At 39.7% G+C, this 22130-nt stretch overlaps 1 protein-coding gene across 1 annotated transcript in view; it reads right to left on the minus strand.

Moving 5' to 3' along the window:
- Window positions 1-1331: 1331 nt before the first annotated feature.
- The window catches only part of Lpgat1 (lysophosphatidylglycerol acyltransferase 1), an 81510-nt gene continuing 60711 nt past the window's right edge, over window positions 1332-22130 (minus strand). The window contains exons 6-7 of the mRNA XM_013015302.1: window positions 8951-9057; window positions 1332-6028 (exon numbers count right to left, since the gene is read on the minus strand). Of these exons, the coding sequence (XP_012870756.1) occupies window positions 5877-6028; window positions 8951-9057 (259 nt within the window). The 3' untranslated portion in view covers window positions 1332-5876. The remainder of the gene's footprint in view (window positions 6029-8950; window positions 9058-22130) is intronic.

Here is a 22130-nt window from a genome sequence, read left to right on the forward strand (position 1 = left end):
ACAGCAGCTTAAATCTAGATTAAAAAAGAAGAGGTAGACTGAACTGTAACTATTTAACTTATTTGGTAGATAAGACAAAGTATTTTTTTTAACACATTTGAATTTTTCAGTGGGATCACATTCTACAAACAAAGTAACTAAACGATGTTTCAAATGTTTACAACAAAGTCTTAGAGATACTTATAATACATTTACTTAGCTTTGAGTAATAAAAACAACATTTTAGAAATATGCAAGCTTCCCTTGTACTTCAGGAAGTTTGCTCTTGTCAAATTCTTTTCAGATGAAAAGCTCACTCACTAGGGTTGATCTGAATGACTTTTCAGAGCCTTTTAGGTCTCTTCAAGGGTCAAGAGGAGCATCTTCTCTGAGCAGTGAGTAAATTAGTTTTGAGACGTTTATCCAATATCAATAATTTAAAACAAAAATGAAAATTCCAACCCTACAAAGAACAGGGCAGTGGTGTGCTGGAGACAGCTCCTACTGGCTCCCAAGAGCCTATCATTTAATTTTAGGATTTTCTTTTTCAGTACTTGTTAAGCAAGTTGTTAAAAACTTACTGAGTTATATAAAGTTATAATTGGTGCTGAAGGTACATGTGGCTTTGTATAAGCAGAAGAAATAATTTAACAGGAACAGTAAGTCACATATTAGATTGGATGACAATAACTTTATTGGGAAATGAGTCAGCAGTTTCGGACATAATGCTGTAATGCACATCTTGGTTGATCTAAGACCTTAGGTTGGCCATGTTTTAGCAAAAAGCAATTAAATATCTTGTTGAGAATCAAGATATAATTGGTGATCTGGACTGATGGTATTTATAACTTATTCACTCATGGACACATAATTTTTTTTGGTTGTGGGGCTTGAACTCTGGGCCTGGGCCCTCTCCCTGCGCTCTTCAGCTCAAGGCTAGTGCTCTACCGCTTAAGCCACAGTGCCACTTCTGGTTTTCTAGTGGTTTATTGGAGGTAAGAGTCTCATGGACTTTCCTGCCCCGGCTGGCTTTGAACCGTGATCCTCAGATCGCAGCCTCCTGTGTAGCTAGGATTACAGGTGTGAGCTACTGGCCCCAGGCTACATATATATATGCCCCCCCGCCCCCCAGGACAGTGGACTATTACCAGCATACTGCAGAATGGAAAGACAGAGAAGGGGACAAATCATGAAGCCAGTGAAGGAGTCTGACATGTTTTCATTTGGTGTTCCAGCTTACCCTCAACCTTCAACTGCATCATAGGCTCTAGCTTCACGCCTACAGGTGTTAATACTCACATAGCTCCAGGACACAGACACCGCAACCCCATTACTAAGAATGAAAAGCATTGTACTTGAAAAAAATCAACTTTATTTTCTCTACGTTTAAAAAAAAATAGAACCAGCTATTAATTTTTGCTGAGAAAATGCTTCTTTTGGTGTTTACATCTAAATTTCTGAAAAGGTGATCTGGTTACTAATTTTTATCCCAAATGCATTCGTAGCCAGATCCATGTGTGACCAGACCTTTACAGAAGTCAGGTACAGTTGCCACAGCCTTTACATTCACTCTCATCACACAGTACGTCATGTCATGCAGGTACACAAAGAAAGGTCAACAAGCCAAAGTAAACATTACAGCAGAAAATGAAAATCCATCTATATAAAATAAATAGAACTTCGTAATAAACTATAAAGAAAATGAAAGCACTTAATAAAAAAATGGCAGGTGAATGTGTAACTGTCTCATTACCCAATCATCAAGGAAGTTACTGTAAAATGCATGGATTCCTTACATGGAAAGAATTTGTGCACCACAGTTAAGTGTTCAACAGTTTTACACAATAAAAATAAAGCCATCTGAAATGCAACTAGAATACACTTAAAATCTTTTTGCTCTTTAAATTGTTTTAAAAAATATCAAATGTAAAAATCCTCAGATGGAAATTTTGCAGAAACTCCCATATTTTATCTTCATATGGCTACAGTCACCCTCCCCCAACAGTTCGGCACCCTCCACATACTCACACAGCCCACTTCCTAAGTGTTGGGGCCTGGTGCAAAATAGTTATAATTAAGCACCGAACAATGACTGCTCCAGAGTACACTTGGCCCTTTAGTGATCCAGAAATTTCCAATTTAGGTGGTTTTGGTCCCCAACCCATTAGTCTCTAATCCTCATAAAATGAACTAGTACACCTGTTGCCCAGTGCTCCTTTTGACTTTGCCTTGCATGATAACAGATGTTAGGCTCATAGCACTGCAGGACAAGAAAAACAAAACAAAACAAAACCACATGACAAACCATTATTACCCATCCACTGTGGACCAGAGTTGAATACACTCATAACGGTAACTCTGGAGTGAAGTCCTTGTAGTGACCTCAAAAAAAGAACAACAGAAACAGTTCACTCTTCCTATTCAGTAGTGCAAATAAAACATTTTTTAAATATAAAAAAGAATATACAACAAGACTATGATCAAAGACTACTTTCTAAGATTATAACCAGGACCAAGTAGTTCAGAAGAGTTTTTTCAGAAGTGATTGTCAAAAAACATGACTAAGACAAAACCACAAGAAGTGATCAACCAAAGTCAAGAATGAAGTTATATTTTCAACACTAGAATGATGCTCTGAGGTTTTATGCTAGAGAACTGAAGATTTCGTTTTCAAAACAATTTTAGCTCCAACCAGCTCTTGATTATTCAGGGATGCCTTTTCCAGCCCAGGGGTTACTCAGGTTTTGGTACTTCCTCTTCCTGATAGCAGTCTGTATTTCCATGTCATTTCACTTATTCATTAACACAATCATAAATACATAGGCAAAAGAAGTCAATCAATTCTCTCATTGATCCAATGGAAAAAATCAGAAAAAAATTATATTAGTAAGCATCCCTACAAGGAAAAAATGAGCGAAAATTCACACTTCTACACAGAATTTTTTTTGGCTTTCCTATGACTTACTACTACTGGATTAACTAACCAGTAATAAGTATGCAGTAATCCTTAATTCCTTTACTGTGGAAAATTAAGAATTAGTTGTAACATCATAAGAGATTGAATAACATGACAGATCTGAATTCACAGCTATCGTATATTCTCAGCAATTTTGCCCACCCCAAACATTTTCTACCTTGACTTTTCTTTAGCTTCATTGTGTATACGTTTCTCTATCATATATTTCAACACCAATCATTTTGAAGCTAAGAGTGAGCTACTGGCTTGGTCACTTTTGGAGTCACTGGACCTTACTGTGGCTGAGCAGATGCTCTATTATGACTGGCTGATACTAGATTCTGGTAGGGAGTTCTCGACCTGTCTGTAGTGGGAATCTAGGAAGTCCAACTGAGCCTGCAATGCTGAGATTTCTAATAAGTCACTGGTATAAAACTGACATAGGCATCCCCCCAACACACTTAGAACAAAAGCATAAGCTCCTTTCATTTCACTTTACAAAGAAAGCGCAGATAGGTATTTTTATTCAATTCTGTGTAGTGGCATATTGCTGCTGCCCCTGATTGCCATAAATGAACATGATTCTTTCTTTACATGTCTTAGTGCAAGCAGGTGAATTCCAGTTACTAAGAAGGAAAGCACTATCAATGCTTTCAAACATATTTTGCAAATATTTTCAGAAAGAATTGAAGAGGGGCAGGACAGTCAAATGCACATCTATTTACAAATCATGGATCTATTTTCAAAAGGTAACTCACAAATCTATCGATCATTTTAGAGACTGTGAAAATGACACTGCATTTGAAATGTAAAGCATCTTAACAGGAGAGTGTGTCTAACGCATACAGTATATTTAACAATATCATGTTCCTTTGGAGCACAGCAGTGGCAAAGGTGGCCCAATGCCACATTTGTTTATGCACATACGCACTATTTTTTGGATTAGACAACTGACCACTCTACCCTGTCGTCTCCTTTGCAATGAGGAAATAGTCTATTAGCTAGAACTGTACATGCTATACTTGACAGTGAGTAACTTCTCCCCCAGATGGCTAATGCCTCAAATGATCAACTTCAATTCATACTGAGTAGTGTTTGGTCTCAAAAAAAAACAACCCATTGTACAGCTTCTCTTTGGCTTTCTATCATCACTGATACCTCTAAATGAGACTTTTCACAAATTCATTCATTGTAGAATACATAATGATGTGCTGACTTCCCAAAACTGAATTAATAACAACTGTTCCCAAACCAAACATTCTGCATTTTGACAGTAGTGGTATAATATTAAATGAGGTATTTTCAGTTAATGAATCATTCTCTCTCATGTATTCTCTGAGTTATCTTAAAAGATGAAGCCGCTGGAAGAGTTTATTTGGTGTTGCTTTAGCTTTCCCACATAACTGGGGGAAAATTCACATTTTTTTCAGATTTTTCTTTTGGTTTATTTAGAACAGAGAACATTAGCTTTTATTTTTGTTCAACAGTCTACTTCTCAGAATTGTTATTTATGTGATTAGTTGGTAACGGGGATCTATAGTGCTTACATCACAGAAAACTACCACTGACTTATTCTTCGATCTTAACAGTTTTACAATCCTAAGCCAAAAACAAAAACAAAATCCTCTACCTAAACACTGATGTAGGGCCTGAACTTTTAGTGAAGTTTGGTTCTCCTATGAGGTAAATCACATGAACACAATGACAAATTTTAAAAAAAGTTTTCTAGAAATAATAGAACCTTGGCTTTACCCTCTTGTACAGATTGTACAACTGGAAAAGACTGAGAAGACTTTTGTGCCGGTCTCCCCTTGGTTACACCGCCCCGAGCGGCCAGCTGCTTGTTGTAATAACAAAACACATTGCTCTCTGCACCAGTTCTGGGGTGCTCACAAGACCTTGTCACCACTCTAAGCTAATGGATGTCTGGCTCAGGCTCTTATATTCCTAATAAACTAGTCTATTTTCCTTTAAGCTGATCATTTGAAGGTTTTGTTTCAATTATCCCCAACTACATTTACTGCTACTATGTATGTCAAGATGTGAAAAAGTTTCCCGCTACAAAGGGCATGGGGTCAGGAAGGTGACCAACACAGTGTGGTGCGGGAGCGCATCTGGGGCACAGATGAGGACAGGAGAGCCTCCTGGGAGCAGCTCACTGATGACGAGGCTTCCCTTTGTTTGTGGGCTTCGTGACTCTTTTGCTATGTCTACATCTGATAAAAACGCATTTTGTAAAATACAACTATCAGTCTGTGATATGCCTTCTGAACAGAAAGAGAAATTCAGTGATATAGCCACAGCAGAAGGGAGAGCACTAGTGCATGTAAACATGGTGCTGGACTGAGCTGGCCTCTGAAGGAACACAGGTGTTCAGTGGACACCGCCCCGTCCTCAAGAAGGCCAACACTGGGTTTCTGTCCCGTGTCGAGGACTGGAGTCTGCTACCACAAATGGCCAGGACACCAGTCTTCAGGAGGTGCCCAGTTGTTCTTCTCAGACTACTAGAACCACAGTGTGGGTAGTGAAATGAGGGCGCTGTGGAGCACTGCTCTGATGGAGATTACTAGCTAAGAGGGGTGAGCCCACTTCTGAGCCTGCACTACATGACCAAGTGTATCTGGTGGCAACAGTTTCTTTCGATGTCTTCTAGGATGATTTTATGATTTCTTCTTCTCCAAATAGGATGTTTCCTTAAATATATTGTAGAGTGTATCTCTTTAAAACATGGCAAGTTCTTAAAATATATTATTAGCAGGTCATTATATTACTGATCTTCATTTTAGTGGAGTTTTAAAATATCCCAAAGGGGGATAAACATTAATCCATCCATTGAATTTCCTTTGCTTTTTTGATAGTATTTTGATTTGCACATGTAAAATAATGCACACTTATGAAAGTCTGAACTCCTATGGTGACCTTGACAAGTCCAAGTCAATCTCTAAAATAGGCAATGGTAAAAATACTGAATGATGTTGTACCACATGTAGCCTGACAAAAACGCAAAAGACTGTATGAGAAATATCCACATGTTGCTGAGGGTCATCTCCTTGGAAACAGCTTCTTTATGGCCCTTGAGAGGTGGAAAGGCTCCTAAAAGATAGGATAGAAATTTGTTTTATTGTGGTGGCAGGTATCCTGGAATAAAAGTTGAAGATTATTTTAATTACACTTGTGTTTTTCTGTGATTTTTCATTGCTTTTGAGAGATTTAGTCTAAGCTGTGTATCCTTGTCTTATATCCTGGCCCTTGACTTTATTACTCTGCTTTATTACTCTCCTTCTCAGTAAATGGCTGGATCACTGGCATCCATCCCACACCAGAAAAATGCCTACCCCCTGAGCCCTTCCATTCTCCTGTCCAGCTTCAGTTCCTTCTTGGCATTTTCCCCAATGTGTAATGGTCTCTTGTCTCTGTCTCTGCCTCTCTCCTTGTTTACCACCTGTCTACCAATGGAATAAAATCTGCATGAGAACCAGGACTCTAGTTGCCTGTCTTATATGTCCACTGGATCCCTACAGAGTTCCACAGAGTTCCACAGATCAGTAAAATCGACATCAAACACTTTCTGAAATAGCAAAATTTATACTAATTCCTCTATATACAAGTTAGATTTATTTTGGTCCTGAAAAGTACTTATATAATACTGACCTTTTCAAGAGGCAATATGATTTATTAAATATATCTTAGTAACAAAAAAGGGGAATACAAAGTAATTAGACATGTCTGAATTCTCTTCTGAAAGGAAAACTAGATCACTTCAGAGCAAACTTATGAAGGTCATCTTTAACACTGTTCAGCATTCAGTCTGTCCTTGCTAATAATCCCCCAGGGTAAGCTGATTCACAAGGGGATTTGCTTCTTGCAAGTAATTTAGCATGCACTTTAGGATTTCAAGATCTAATATGAAAATAGCTTTGTTTCTTTCTTTTTTTCGGGGGGGGGCAGTCCTGGGGTTTGAACTCAGAATCTGGGAGCTGTCCCTGAACTACTTTTGCTCAAGGCTAGCACTCTACCACTTGAGCCACAGTGCTACTTCTGGCTTTTTCTGTGTACATGGTACTGAGGAGTCAAACCCAGGGCTTCATGCATTCTAGGTAGGCACTCCACCTCTAAGCCACATTCCCAGCCTGAAAATAGCATTCTTAAAAAGAGTTTTCCAAGCTGGGCATGAGGGCTGAAATCCTATCTATTCAGGAGGCTGAGATACGAGGTTTGCTGTTCAAAGCCAGCCTAGGCAAGAAAGTCCATGAGACTCTAACCACTGGAAAACTGGAAGTGGCACTGTGGCTCAAAGTGGTAGAGTGCTTGCCCGAAGCAAAACTGCTCAGGGAGATCAGCTAGGCCCTGAGTTCAAACCCCATGACCTACAAAAAAAAAAGAGGCTTCCGTTATTCCATTACTCTTGCTACAATAATTTAGGCTAAATATCACAAGACAAGTGACTGAGGATTAAAAAGGAGAGAGAACATGCAGGTCTCTTATCTCATGCCTTCTCAGCCCTTCAGTCAAATCTGTGTAACCAATGGTTATCCTGAGATCCAAGATACCTCTGTTTACTTTTTCATCCCCTTTAGTTGCTAGAAAAATAGGCCTAACAGCACAGCAGTTCCTCAAAGCACTTTGGAAGTCTCTGGCATTCTACCAATGTTATTTCTTTCCTTTCTTCTTCCACCTCCCCTCATGTTTTTCTCATTGTAGTACTCATGAAATATTGAGAAGATAGAATAGAACTGAGTTTCAGATAGACATGATTTCCTTCCCAGGGAGAAAAAGACTGTATCCACGAAAATTTAAGAAAAAACTATTCCTCATGTAAAGTTTTTTTTTTTGCTTCCCAGATGCTATAAAGTAAGCAGCTTCTCTCTACCTTGTGTCTTTCGCCATGATCTTCAGAGATCAAGTGACCACAGACTGAAATTGTTGCAGCTGGGCTCACAATTAAGTTTACCTTGAGGCTCACAAAAGACTTGGTTTGGATTTTTGAGTAATGCTGAAACTCTAAGACTTTGGGGACTTACAGAGATAGATTAGAGGCTGATTATGAGATGGACTTGAGTTTTTAGGAGTCAGCAGCAGCATTCACAGTTTGGCTCTGAACTATTCCCCACACCAGTAGAAGCTAACCTGTGGCACTACTGGAAGGTGATGCAACCTTTAGGAAATGGGATGTAATGAAAGAATTGAGTTTACTAGTGGGGCAGGGTAACACCTTGAATGGATATTGGGACTCTGGCCCCTCATTGTTTTTGCTTTCTAGCCACCAGGAGGTAAGCAGCTTTACTATGTCACATATCTACTAAAATAATGTTCTGCCTGGTCCCAGGCCACTGGCCCAAAGCAATGGACTGAGACCTCTGAAACCATGTGACAAATCTTTCCTCAAAATTGTTTTCAAAAAAGCATTTTAAAAAATGACCACAGGGCTAAGAAGGTGGCTCAGTGGTAGAATGTCTGCCTTGCATCCAGGAAGCCCTGAATTCAATTCCTCAGCACCTGCAGAAACGGAAAAAGCCAGAAGTGGTGCTGTGGCTCAAGTGGCAGAGTACTACACGTGAACAAAAGAAGCTCAGAGATAGTGTCCAAGCCCTGAGTTCAAGCTCCTGGACTGGCAAAAACAAATAAACAAAAATGATCGCAAATGACACTAATAATCAAGTACAGTGATTAGACTGGATGTTATCACTACTTCATAAAACACCTCACATAATGGGGTAAGAATGATTGTAACCTGCAGACTGTTGTTCCTTCTTGTGTAGCCTCTTGAATGAGATCTAGTATGTGACATCACACTTGTCACATGGTCCTTGCCCACAGGTTAATAAAGAACATAAATACATTTAACATAAACTTATCTTTACAGAAATTCTAAACAGAAAATCTTAACTATAAAAATATTCTGATTTCTTTTAGGATATCGACAGAATTTTGAAGAAAGAAAAAGGTTCTCTCAATGCATACATTTGAAATATCTAGTAACTTCACAAATGCATGTAAACAGAAGAGACTGTGTACCTGTTTCATAAAAATGTGATAAGAGGTCCTCTTTTTCAATAAACCGTTGATAGAGCCAATTGGCAAGATCATCTGTCTCCAGAGGTACATCTTTAATTGGAAAGATCCTATTAAGAGGGGAATAAAGGGTAAATTTGCCCTTAATTCAGAAGTGGAAATCATTCAGAACCATACATTAGCTTTGATGATAAAAAGCTGAATAAACTTACTAGCCAACTGTGCTTTTTTTTTTTTTTTTCCAACTGTGCTTTTGTAAGAGTTAGCTTCTTCAGCTTCTCAGGGCCTCCTGACCTTTTGAAGTTATTGATTACACAGCAGTCATTTATACATTCATAAAAAAACATTCAGTCTCATATTTTGTGTTAGGTGCTGAAAAGCATACTTTTAAATTGTGCTCTGTTGGAAGTGGCGCTGTGGCTCAAGCCGTACAGCGCTCACCTTGAGCTGAAGAGCACAAGGACAGCGCCCAAGCCCAGAGTTCAAGCCCCATGACCAACAAAAAACAAAAACAAAACAAAACAAACAAACTAAATTGTGCTGTCAATGAATAATTACTAGGAATAATTATGTCTCGTATGTTTGTGGAGTTATGAATAAGCAGTATATAGAAGAGATAAAAATTTAAATGTAGCTAAATGAGTACATGCTCAGTCATTTAGTGAAATGCTAGATCAAATAATGCATCTTGGCATTACTTGGTGGGAAAGTCTGAGAACCAAATGAAATCTGCCCAAATTAGTGGCTTTTACTAATTATATATTTCACGAATAGACTACTTTTTGTTTTTCAGTACTGGGGTTTGAACTCAGGACCTTTTGCTTGCCTGGGTAGATGTTCTACTATTTGAGCTATACCCCCAAGCCCCACTTTTTTTGTCAGTAGTTGGGCTTCAACTCTGAGCCTGGGTGCTGTCCCTGAGCTCTTTAGCTCAAGGCAAGCACTCTACCGCTTGAGCCACAGCACCACTTCTGGTTTTCTGGTGGTTAACTGGCGATAAGAGTCTCACTGATGTTCCTGCCTGGGCTGGCTTTGAACTGGGATCCTCAGATCTCAGCCTCCTGATAGCTAGGATTACAGGCATGAGCCACTGACACCCTGCCCCAATTCTTTTTATTTTTTAAATTGGTCTCATGTTTATGCTCAGGTCAACAAGTACTGTGATCCTATGTATACTTCCTGTGTAGCTGGGATGATAGGTGTGTGCTACCATGATCAGTTTTTTAATTGGTTGAGATAGGAGTTTTGCAGACTTTTGCAAAGGCTGCATTAATTCATGATTGTGTAGACCTCAGCCTCCCAAGTAGCTCAGACGATAGGCTTGAGCCACTACCATCTATCTAGCACACGCTGGCTTGAAACTTGCAATCCTCCTGCCTCTACCTTCCAAGTGCCAGGATTACAGACATGACCATCATGTCCAGCTAAGACAACTTTTACTGACTGGGAGTGGCTTTTGGGACACTATTCTAAAGACTCTGGGACCATGTCCTAGTTCAACAGGAAATATGAATGTGATCATTAATGATACCAATGAAGTGAGAGGAAAAGAGGCAGTATGAGTGTTATTTACTATGAGGTTTTTGTGTTTTTCAATTTATTGGCAGCTTTTTCTCTATTTTTTTTCTTTATTAAAGACATAAGCATGTAGCTTTTAAAAAAATCTGCATTGGGCTGGGAAGGTGGCTCAGCGGTAGAGCGCTTGCCCTGATTGCAAGAGGCCCTGGGTTCAATTCCTCAGCACCACATAAGCAGAAAAAAAGCCGGAAGTGATGGGGGCTGGGAAGGTGGCTCAGCGGTAGAGCGCTTGCCTTGCATGTATGAGGCTCTGGGTTCGATTCCTCAGCACCACATAAGCAAAAAGAAAAAAGTCGAAAGTGGCACTGTGGCTCAAGTGGTAGAGCACTAGCCTTGAGCTGAAGAGCTGAGGGACAGCGCCCAAGCCCAGAGTTCAGGCCCCACAACCGGACCCCCCCCAAAAAAAATCTGCAAAAAATGTATATGAAAAATGGCAGTCTTTCCCTTCTTTTTGTTTCTCTCTCCCTAGGGGAATCGATTCTCACCTCCTTTAAATGATTACCTTGGTATTTATGATTATGTTCCTTCTGTTTTAATGGTTTGACTTCCTGATAATGAAAGATAAGAATCAAATTGCTTCCTTTTCCTATTCACATGCACAGTTGTATAGTTAATTCAGTCAGCTCAATCTTAGCTGTTTTGTAATATCAAAATCTAGGCATAATCACACAGATGAGCCAAGCCATGAAGTAAATCCTGGCTACTTTGTCCTCTTGCCCAATTTTTATTTTCCCTAGATTAGTCATTTATGTTGCTTTCCATTTGCTTCATTTTCTATATACATGCAACTACTGCCACCATAAGCTCTGTCAGTTGCCTAGATCACGGACTGTTTGAAAGGCTAGGCAGATTTTAGATGTTGAACAATTTGGTTTCTGTCATAGCTACTAGTTCTTTCTGTAGTAATGAAAGCGGCTGGTGAGAATGTATAAATAAACATGCAGAACTATGATTAAAAATTTTTATCTTAAAATGCCATGAAGACTGGATTTGATGCTTGCCATTTTCATTCTGTGACATCACTATCATCCTGATATGCTACACTCCTGAAATGGATACAGTGTTCCCCAAACCTCAGTCTTCCTTTTTCCCTCCTCATTTCATGGAACATATCCTCCAGAAATTCTTTGAGAAAGGTTATTTCAAATCTTACATGTCTGCTACTGCCATTTCCCCCTGTATTTCTGTAATTTGAATCTTAAATGCTCCCCAAACAGTAATATTGTGAGAGGATCAATCCTCAGGGAGGAGCTAGCTATCAGGAGGCGGTGAATCATTTAAAAGATGGTGGCTCTTGGGATGTTCTTAGGTTATTAAGGACGTGTCCTTGAAGTAGGTGTGGGGTCCCAGCTTCCTCTTCTCTCTTTGCTCCTTGACCTGAGGTGAGTAGTTTTGCTCCACTACACACTCTGACCATGGTATCACAAGCCCCAAAATAACAGGGCCAATTCATCTTGACTAAAACTTGTAGAACTGTAAGCCAAAGAAACTTCTTCTCTTTATAAATTATATATAATTATATATAACAAGTATCTATATCAGGTATTTGTTAAAATTCACAAACACAGTCCTCAACCTTGGCTGCCTAATAATTTGGCTAGATATAGGATTCAGGGTTAGAAACCATTTTCTTCCATTGCTGTCTTTTTGTTTTCCTTTATGGAAGATTTCTTATTTAACTTCTAAACCTCCTATTGACATGTTCTTTTATTGTATTTTTAATTTCTAAGAGCTCTTTCATGTTCCATTTTTATAGTATGCTATTTTTGTTTTATTGTTGCAGTCTCTTATTGTTACAAGAAGTCTTTACAACTATAACAGAAAAAACTTAAATATTCACAAAAGTAAAGAAGAGGGTTAAAATTGGAATTTTTGGAAGTTATCCTTTCCTCATACTGCCTCTGTTCCTCCAAGTTACCTCCTCTGTTTGCTTTCAGAGAAATCTAATGCTGGTATTAGATTGCTAATACCAGTAATTCTTCGTTGCTTTCTCACAGTTGCAGATGTAAGGCTAAACAGCTAATTCAAGGTTCTCAGAGTGTGTGGGGCCTGCTAACCATGAGCTCGCTGAGGGCAATCTGGAGGGCCCATATCAAATAGTCTTTTTTATTTTTTATTTTTTGGGTCCAGTCGTGGGCCTGAACTCTGGGCCTGGGCGCTGTCCCTCAGCTCTTCAGCTCAAGGCTAGCGCTCTACCACCTGAGCCACAGTGCCACTTCCAGCTTTTTTTTTCTGCTTATGTGGTACTGAGGAATCGAACCCAGGGTCATTCATGCAAGGCAAGCGCTCTACCACTGAGCCACCTTCCCAGCCTGTCTTTTTTATTCTTAAATGCATCCATTTCTCACTAGAGGGTAAAACTTTCCTGTGGCCAGAGAAATAAGAGGGCTGGGAATGTCAGCACTCAGCACACTGACATCCCTTCACCAATGGGGACCTGGGCCTCAGCAAGGCCTGTGACTCCTCAGCACAGAGTTCCTATTTCCTACTCTGCAGGAAGCCTTCAGTGTTTGCCAGGCCAGGGAAAGAATTAGCCAGCTGCAAGGTGCAGGATCTGAATTCTGATCAGAGTTCTTCCAGAGCATATTTTGACCAGTCTGCCCAAAGTTTAGTAGCACTTTTAACCCTATGTCCACAGGTATTGATGTGGCCAGCCTTTCAGAAGCTCTACAGTGTGAATTCCCAGTTCCCCACATGGGGCTCAGAATTTTGTTGCCAGCTTCCTAAGGACTGATGACAGTGGCTTCCCTTATGTTCTCTTCTTCCTTGTGAGTTTCCACCTTTAAAAAACCCATTTAGGCTGAGTGCCTGTAATCCTAGCTACTCAGGAGGTTGAGATCTGATGATGATGGTTCAAAGCCAGCCTAGGCAGGAACATCTGTCTGTGAGACCCTTATCTCCAGTAAACTACCAAAAGCCAGAGGTGGAGCTGTAGCTCATGTGTTAGAAGGTTAGCCTTGAGCAAAAGAAGCCTTGGGAACAGAGTCCAGGCCCTGCATTCAAGCCCTAGAAATGGCCAAGGGGGGAAAAATACAGATAGGTTCCTTTTTTACAAACATAGTCTCCAAGTGCTTCACACTTGGAAGAAGTCAAATTATCCCTATTCACAGATGATAGAATTCTATAATTGAAGACCTTAAAGAAGCTGGGTGGCTCATGCCTAAAATCCTGACTTCTCAGGAGGCTGAAATCTGAGGATCTGAAGCTACAAAGAGGACCCATCTGTGAGTCCTTTTCATTCTCTTTAAGATTATAGCTGTCTTATGTTTTCATCTCAACTTTCATCTTGATTAAATAAAAACATTCTGAGTCATGGAGATAAGCACCTTATAATTAAGCACTACAGTGTGACTATCAGGCCTGTGCTTGTGTAATCAGTTGGTACCATGTAATACTACTGAAAGCAAAAGGCCAGAGAAGTGAGCAAAGGCATATTTAAGAGCAAAGCCTATTCTCTTACCTCTTGAAATTGAAGACTGAGCTGTAACTCTCATAACTTTGTCTGTTTTTATGTTTTAGCAGTACTGGGGCTTGAACTCAGGGCCTCATGCTCCCAGTCCTTATTTGCTTTAGTTAAGTTTTCAGGTCGCTCTCTTGTTTCTACCTAGAACTGGCCTCAGATGGCAATCATTCTACCTCCAGTCTCCTCCATCACTGGAGGATGACAGGTACATGCCACCACATCTAGTTCATTGATTCCAATGAAGTCTTGCTAACTATTTGCCTGGGCTTGCCTCAAACAGCAAACCTTCTGATCTCTACTTCCCCTGTGGCTAAGATTGCGAAGTTAGTGAGCAACCATGCCTGGTCCTTCCTGTGACTTTCAATATCTATTAAAATACGAGAGGGTTACTATAATGGTAAATTCTAGACAAAAAATGTAAGACACAACTACTGGGTAAACTGAGCTGGGAGTCACTAAAAGTAGGCAGGTATTGGAGGTGAGTCAGCACAGGAAGGCCTTTTACAGCTTTTCACCTGAGAATAGTTCTTAGTTAGGACCATTTAGGGAGGCCAAAACTTATACAGAACCCTGTGTAAGTCTTATTGGTTAACAAGTAGGAAGACAAGAGATTAGGGTAACAATAGCAACTGGAAATCTAGGAATCTCCAAAGGAGTAAGGTCAGACAGAGTGGAGTACAAACACTATACAAGTCTCTGAATGAGCTCTGAACATGTATGAATGAGGTTGACACTAGCCAGAATTAAGTCCCCCATAGTTATTAACAACCACAATTCTGGGAATAGGAAATTCAATAATTTGTTTCTTTCTCTTTGTTCCAATTTAAATGCTCTTAAAAGGTCAATGAACTTTGTCCTGATACTAGACTAAGGGATGTGTTTTATAATCCCAGCTCTGTGGGAAGCTGAGGCAGGAGGATCCTGAGATCATGGCCACAAGGTTATGTATCTTAAAGCTAAAAATTAAATGAAAAAAATGGATTCCTTTTTCTTTTTGTTGGCCAGTCAGGGGGCTTGATGCAGGATATACTCACTGTCCCTGAACGCTCAAGGCTAGCACTCTACCACTTATTTTTTAAGTGAATGCGCCATAAGTTACTGAATTTTTACTTTTAGATAAAAAATGATCTAGCTGTTCTCTATATATATTTTCTAGTCTAAATAGTCCTTAAGCTATAACACACAGAATAGGTAGGCACTCTTTATAAAAGTGATATATACATATATACCCACACACAGACCCAGACCCAGACACACATATGTATATATAAGTCTGTTGTGGGGCTTGAACTCAGGAGCTGGAGGCTGTGAAATATTTCTACTCAAAGCTAGCACTCCACTACTTTGAGTTACAGCACCACTTCCAGTTTTATGGTGGATAATTAGAGATAAAATCTTATGGACTTTCCTGCCCAGGTTGGCTTTGAACAGCAATCCTCAGATCTCAGCCTCTTGAGTAGCTAGGATTACAGATGTCTCAGGCACCCACCTTGAGATAAATATTTAAAATCACATCAGATAATACATACAGCATGTTTTGAAATATGTAAGATTAACTTGGTTCCTATCAATATAAAATCAGGCCTAACTAACTGAATGATACATTAACAAGAACCATCATATTTAAGATATCCTTATGAGGAAAAAGTTAACATTAAAATAAAGGCTGAATTAAACAGGACTTTTGGTTTGGACTGAAAACCTAACTGCTGTCTGACCAGAATAGTATGGATATTCTTTTGACTAAGAAATAGCCAGGACAGCAGACCAAATGCTTATTCTTATAAGCAATCTTTTTCAAAAAGCAGAATCAGGGAACTGTGACCCATAGAACTTGCAGAGAGTAGGATAAGTAGATAAGCCAAAATCAACAAATAAATGGGGGTAAGGGGCTACAAAAGAATGAAAAAGTAGGAAGGATCGAAGAATGAGACAATAAGAAGAAACAAAGAATGAGGAAATAAGGACTAGGCACTAAATCTCTACATTAAGACCACTACTCTGAAAATCATTTTAAAGGATTTCAATTCTCACTATTTAACCTAAGGCCAAGCAAGCTCTTTAAGGAGGAAGACAATAAAGATAGTACAAGATGGCTGATTTGGGCTGTCTTCCCTGTGGCATATCTATGACATACTGCTGTGTGTCTTATCTGTGTGTGTGTGTGTGCGCGCGCGCGTGTGCCCGTGAGCACGCATACTACTTTGTGTGTGTGTTTGCCAATACTGAAGCTTGAACACAGGGCCTTTTCAGCTCAGCTCAAGAGCTCTACCACTTAGGCCACAGCTACATTTTCAGATTTTTGGTGGCTAACGGGAAATAAGACACTCAGGGGCTTTCCTACCAGAGCAGGCTTTGAACAAATTCTTAGATCTCAGCTGCCAGAGTAGCTAAGATTACAGGCATGAGCCACGGGTGCTTAGGGCACCACTGCTCTTTTAATAAACTTTTCTATCATCTTCACTTTTTAAAAAAGAGCAATCTACTTCTATAACTGAATATTGTGTACTCTAGGATTAAAATATTAAAATGAATAATCCTCTAATACAATAAAGGAACAAAAGTAGTGAATATCAGGGAGTTCTCTTGGAATCAAATAAGAAGTGTTATTAGCAGGTTTAAAGAAATAAATCTAAGAAATAAACCTTAAGAATACCAATAGCTAAACAAATGGAAAATAGCTCCTCATTTTTGAGAAACAAAAAATTGTACTACCAGTAATATAAAATGTGAATTTAACAGACTATCTCACCAAAATCCATAGAATTTGATTTAAAGTACTAGACGAAATTACACTTTCAAAAAAGATGTAAAACAATGATTAGATGGCACTCTCTATATTCAAGTTAGAATATTTGAATTTTAAGCCATTAAGGTACCAAAATATGAGCCAAAAAACCTAATTAAACTCTAAATTCGAATGTGTCAACTACACATAAGGAACCAAGCATAGATGGAGATGCTGGGATAATCAATTCTTGGTTTCAAAAGATTAGTACGAGAGCAAAGTGATGAAAGAAATAAGCCACCAAATATGGCAAGTGTTGTATAAAGAGTTTAAAGAACTATTATATGAGTTTAAATGAATATTTTGTGTTCATTTATGGCACAGATTATGGAACAAAGTATCACTTGAGTTTTGCTTAAAAGAGCTAACAATTAAAAACATTTTAAACTAAGTAACACTGCATAATTTTCAAAAAGCGAAGTATACTATGATAGGCAATGAAAAAGTAGTTTCCCTTTTCTTTTCCTTCCTAGATCCCTGTATGTCAGATGCAATCCCGTTCTTCTAACAGTATCTTTTTCTATTTGCTTCCATCTAGCTTAATAACATATGAGTGTTACTATTTAGAGATGATCCCACTGCAAATGTGCTCACTGATTCCTGCTATGGAAGGTAAGTATCTGCGTATCTTCTACCATTTCTTCTCTTTCTCATTCCTCTTCCTCCTCGATTAGACAACTAAAACTTCCTTCTCCTCTTTAACTGACTTTAACTGTTACCCCTCTGTATATGACTTTTATAATAACAATTGTTCAAAAAGTTATTCTCTGAAGCCGGGCGCCAGTGGCTAGGATTACACCTGTAATCCTAGCTACTCAGGAGGCTGAGATCTGAGGATCACGGTTCAAAGCCAGCCCGGGAAGGAAAGTCCGAGAGACTCTTTTTTTGTTTGTTTTATTTTGTTTTTTTTTTTGGGGTCCGGTTGTGGGGCCTGAACTCTGGGCCTGGGCGCTGTCCCTCAGCTCTTCAGCTCAAGGCTAGTGCTCTACCACTTGAGCCACAACACCACTTCTGGCTTTTTTTCTTTTTGCTTATGTGGTGCTGAGGAATCGAACCCAGGGCCTCAAGCATGCAAGGCAAGCACTCTACCACTGAGCCACCTTCCCAGCCCTCCAGGAGACTCTTATCTCCAATAAACCACCAGAAAAACCGGAAGTGGCACTGTAGCTCAAGTGGTAGAGCATTCACCTTTAGCTGAAGAGCTCAGGGACAGCACTCAGGCCCAGAGTTCAAGCCCCACAACCGACCCAAAAAAAAAAGTTATTCTCTGAAAAAAAAAAACAACTTCTTTCTCTGTGCTCACTTGGTCCTTCTTAACTATGACTATGATTATATTTATTATTTTATGGCCTCTGTATTTTCTTAAGTGTTTGTTTCCTGTAGTCAACTGTTATACTCATCTTTGCATACCCAATGTAAAAGCCAGTGCCTGGTCTTTAATGGTAACTCACTTTTGCTGAACTGAATTAAACTGACAGTGTTAAGAGTGGCTCAAATGGGACTATGCTTGCCAAATAAGCACAAAGCTCTGAGTTCAAACCCCACTATGACTACCTCCCCCCAGACTAAACTGACATTAATCTGCTGGCATAAAACTTTATGAGGTACCACTTGTAGATAGTCATTGATACCATGGGCTTAGTGAACTGACACTATCAGAGTTAGAAAAGAATAGCTGTGCAATCCAGAAACTACTTGTATCAAAAAAAAAAACACCCACCAACAACAAAACAAAAAGCAACAAAAAAAAAAACAAAACACCTTTTGACCGAGGACAGACTCCATCAAATATAATATTTCAGAATATCTCCCAGCATTCATTTCCCCACTGTTTTACCCTGAGCCATTATCCCAAGGTAAGCTGCTTAGGCCTAATCTTCAATACTAAACCAGAACAGCTATATAGATCCCCACTAGAACCATTACAAATGCTTTAGAAACCACTGTGTTATCTGAAAACAGAATTCAGAAAACCAGATGTTAACTTTTATCTTTTTTTTTTTTTTGGGTCCGGTCGTGGGGCCTGAACTCCTGGCCTGGGCGATGTCCCTCAGCTCTTCAGCTCAAGGCTAACGCTCTACCACTTGAGCCACAGTGCCACTTCCAGCTTTTTTCTTTTTGCTTATGTGGTGCTGAGGAATCGAACCCAGGGCCTTGAGTATGCAAGGCAAGCGCTCTACCACTGAGCCACCTTCCCAGCCCCTACTTTTATCTATTTTTTAAAAGAAGGAATAAACGAAGGCAGACATTTCCAGAGACTCTATAGGTAGCAAACCTGTAATAATACTAGGAAATACTGTTGCATGACCTTAAAGTTTGTTATTTAGAAGGAAGATGGCAAATAGCACGTAGGCTTCTGCTTTGCTTCATAGTCAGGGATAACTGAGCACCTTGCCCTGGAACCCTGCTCACTGCATCAGACTAAGCTACATCATACTAGATTAGCAGTCCTTGTCCCCCAACACCCCCAACAAGTTGTGGGGCTTGAACTCTGGGCTGTCCCCCAGCTCTTTTGCTAGTATTCTGACACTGAGCCACAGCACCATTTGCAGCTACACCACACTAGAATGCCACTTGAGAATACAAAGAATAAGATGGCACTGCTTAGAATCAAAACTATGGATGTGACAGTTTTCTTCTGCTAGAGGGGAAATGCCACTTTTAGCTCAAGAATGCTCAAAGATTTTCTCATTTGTAGGTAAGTAATCTGGAGCTTGCAGAGGGTAGTCAACTTCTAAGCATGTTCCAATGTGCCACTTGAGTGGGTGACACATTAGGGTTATTCATAGCTAATGGGGAAAGTAGACCAAAAACATGGTTCTCAACGTGTTAAAAAACAAAAAACAACAGCTTGAGTTTTACTATATATTGATTTTACTCTATTCTAACTCTTACATCAAAAAGTTACATAAGCTGGGCGCTGGTGGCTCACCCCTGTAATCCTAGCTACTCAGGAGGCTGAGATCTGAGAATCGTGGTTCAAAGCCAGCCCGGACAGGAAAGTCCGTGAGACTCTTATCTCCAATAAACCACTAGAAAACTGGAAGTGATGCTGTGGCTCAAATGGTAGAGCACTTGCCTTGAGCTGAAAAGCTGAGGGACAGCACCCAGGCCCAGAGTTCAAGCCCCATGACTGACAAAAAAAAGTTATATAAATTTTAGCAGGGCGCCGATGGCTCATGCCTGTAATCCTAGCTACTCAGGAGGCTGAGATCTGAGAATCACAGTTCAAAGCCAGCCTGGGCAGGAAACTCTGTGAGACTCTTATCTCCAATAAACTACTCACAAAACTGGAAGTGGCACTGTGGCTCAAGTGGTAGAGCACTAGCCTTGTACTGAAGGGCTGAGGGACAGCGCCAGGCCCAGAGTTCAATCCCCACAATAACAACAACAACAACAAAAGTTTTATAAATGTTAACCCCAAGAGCTCAGTTTTACAAAGAAAACCCAAGAACATAATTTAAGCTAGGTCAATATCTTTGATTTAAAAGAAAAAAATCGATTTAATATCTATTAAATGTTATGCATTTTAAATGTGAATTTATAAATTTTTTATAACTATGAGATGAAAACACTTAGGTTGCAACCAACTAAGTCCTGATTCTAAATTGAGTGGACAATTTCATTTTCCAATTAAGTTTTTAAAATTGGGGACTTAATAAATGCACACTGTAAAAAACAAAAGCGCTCAATAAGATAATAAGAAGTAGGAGCCTCTACCCAGAGACAACATAGCCAATGGCTGAATACCTTCCTGTCTTTCTGTTGCAGAGGGACAAGGATGGGGTGGAAGAACATTACCTTTAAAACCCTTTTGGTTTGTTTGAAGTACTTCCTGCAGAAGCTCCAATTAAATTATAAACAAGCTTTCCAACATTGATTTTAGAATTTGCCCCAGTTTTTAAGATGTTAATATGTGAAAAATGTACATCTTTTTTTTTTTTGGGTTGGTCATAGGGCTTGAACTCTGGGCCTGGGTGCTGTCCCTCAGCTCTTCAGCTGAAGACAGGTGCTCTGCCACTTGAGCCACAGCACCACTTCCATTTTTTTGGTGGTTTATTGGAGATAAGAGTCTCATGGACTTTCCTGCCTGGGCTGGGTTTGAACTGTGAACCTCAGATCTCAGCCTCCTGAGTAGCTAGGATTACAGGTGTGAGCCACAGGTACCCAGATTAATTTATTAATTATGGTACACTCTGCCATTTTCATTACTTGAATTTGGCATTTAAGATGTGAAAGTACCTCATCTATATGAGATATACTTTAAATATCACTTGTATAACTCCTAAAAATAAGAAATATAAGATCAGAGCTGGAAAGGTGGCTCAGTGGTAAAGTGCTTGCCTTGCATGCATGAGGCCCTGGGTTCGATTCCTCAGCATCACATAAGCAGAAAAGGCCGGAGGTAGCGCTGTGGCTCAAATGGTAGAGCGTTAGCCTTGAGCTGAAGAGCTCAGGGAAGGCACCCGGGCCCAGAGTTCAGGCCCCATGACCAACCAAAAAAAAAAAAAAAAGAAATATAAGATCACATTGGGCTTAGGGGACAAGAACAATTTAAAAGACGATGAAAAGATGACATTTGAGAGAAGATTTTCGGGAGTGAGGGAATCAATCTTGTAGATTTCTAAAGGAAGGCTCTTTGTGGAGGAGGAAACAGCCAGCAGGAAGTCCCTGAGATATGAACATGTTCAGTAACAGCAAGAGGTAAATAGAAGTAGTGGGCATGAAGTCAAAGGGAAGAAAAAGGGTTTTCCACACCACTGCAAGATTCCCAAGTTTAGATGTGGAAGCTACTGTAAAATTCTCAGCCTAACACTTACACAATCTGACTTGGATATCAAACGGATTACTCTGGATACTATGCTGGAAGTAGATGCTAGAGGAACAAAGTTTGAAACTAGGCGAGCCTTAGGACATCTTACAGTCTTCTTGGAACAGGCTAGAAGTGATGGTAACCAGGAACAGGATGAAAAGAAATGGTCAGATCCAGGATATATATTTGAGTTTTGTATAGAGAAACCAAGTAAGCACCAATTAGGTTGGATGTGGAGCTATTGCTCAAGTGGTAAAGTACACACACACACACACACACACACACACACACACACATACACTGGATGTGGAGCTATTGCTCAAGTGGTAAAGTACACACACACACACACACATACACACACACACACACAGCCCTATTTTACCTTTTCACTTATCTTTATTCCCTCAAATGAATTTTATTACTATTTTGTCAAGTTACTGAACAACCATTCTGGACTATGACTAGAATGGGGCTGGGAAGTTGGCTCAGTGGTAGAGCGCTTGCCTTGCATGCATGACGCCCTGGGTTCGATTCCTCAGCA

This window comes from Dipodomys ordii, unplaced genomic scaffold, assembly GCF_000151885.1.
Source record: "Dipodomys ordii isolate 6190 unplaced genomic scaffold, Dord_2.0 Scaffold26, whole genome shotgun sequence".
NCBI classification, from domain to species: Eukaryota; Metazoa; Chordata; class Mammalia; order Rodentia; family Heteromyidae; genus Dipodomys; species Dipodomys ordii.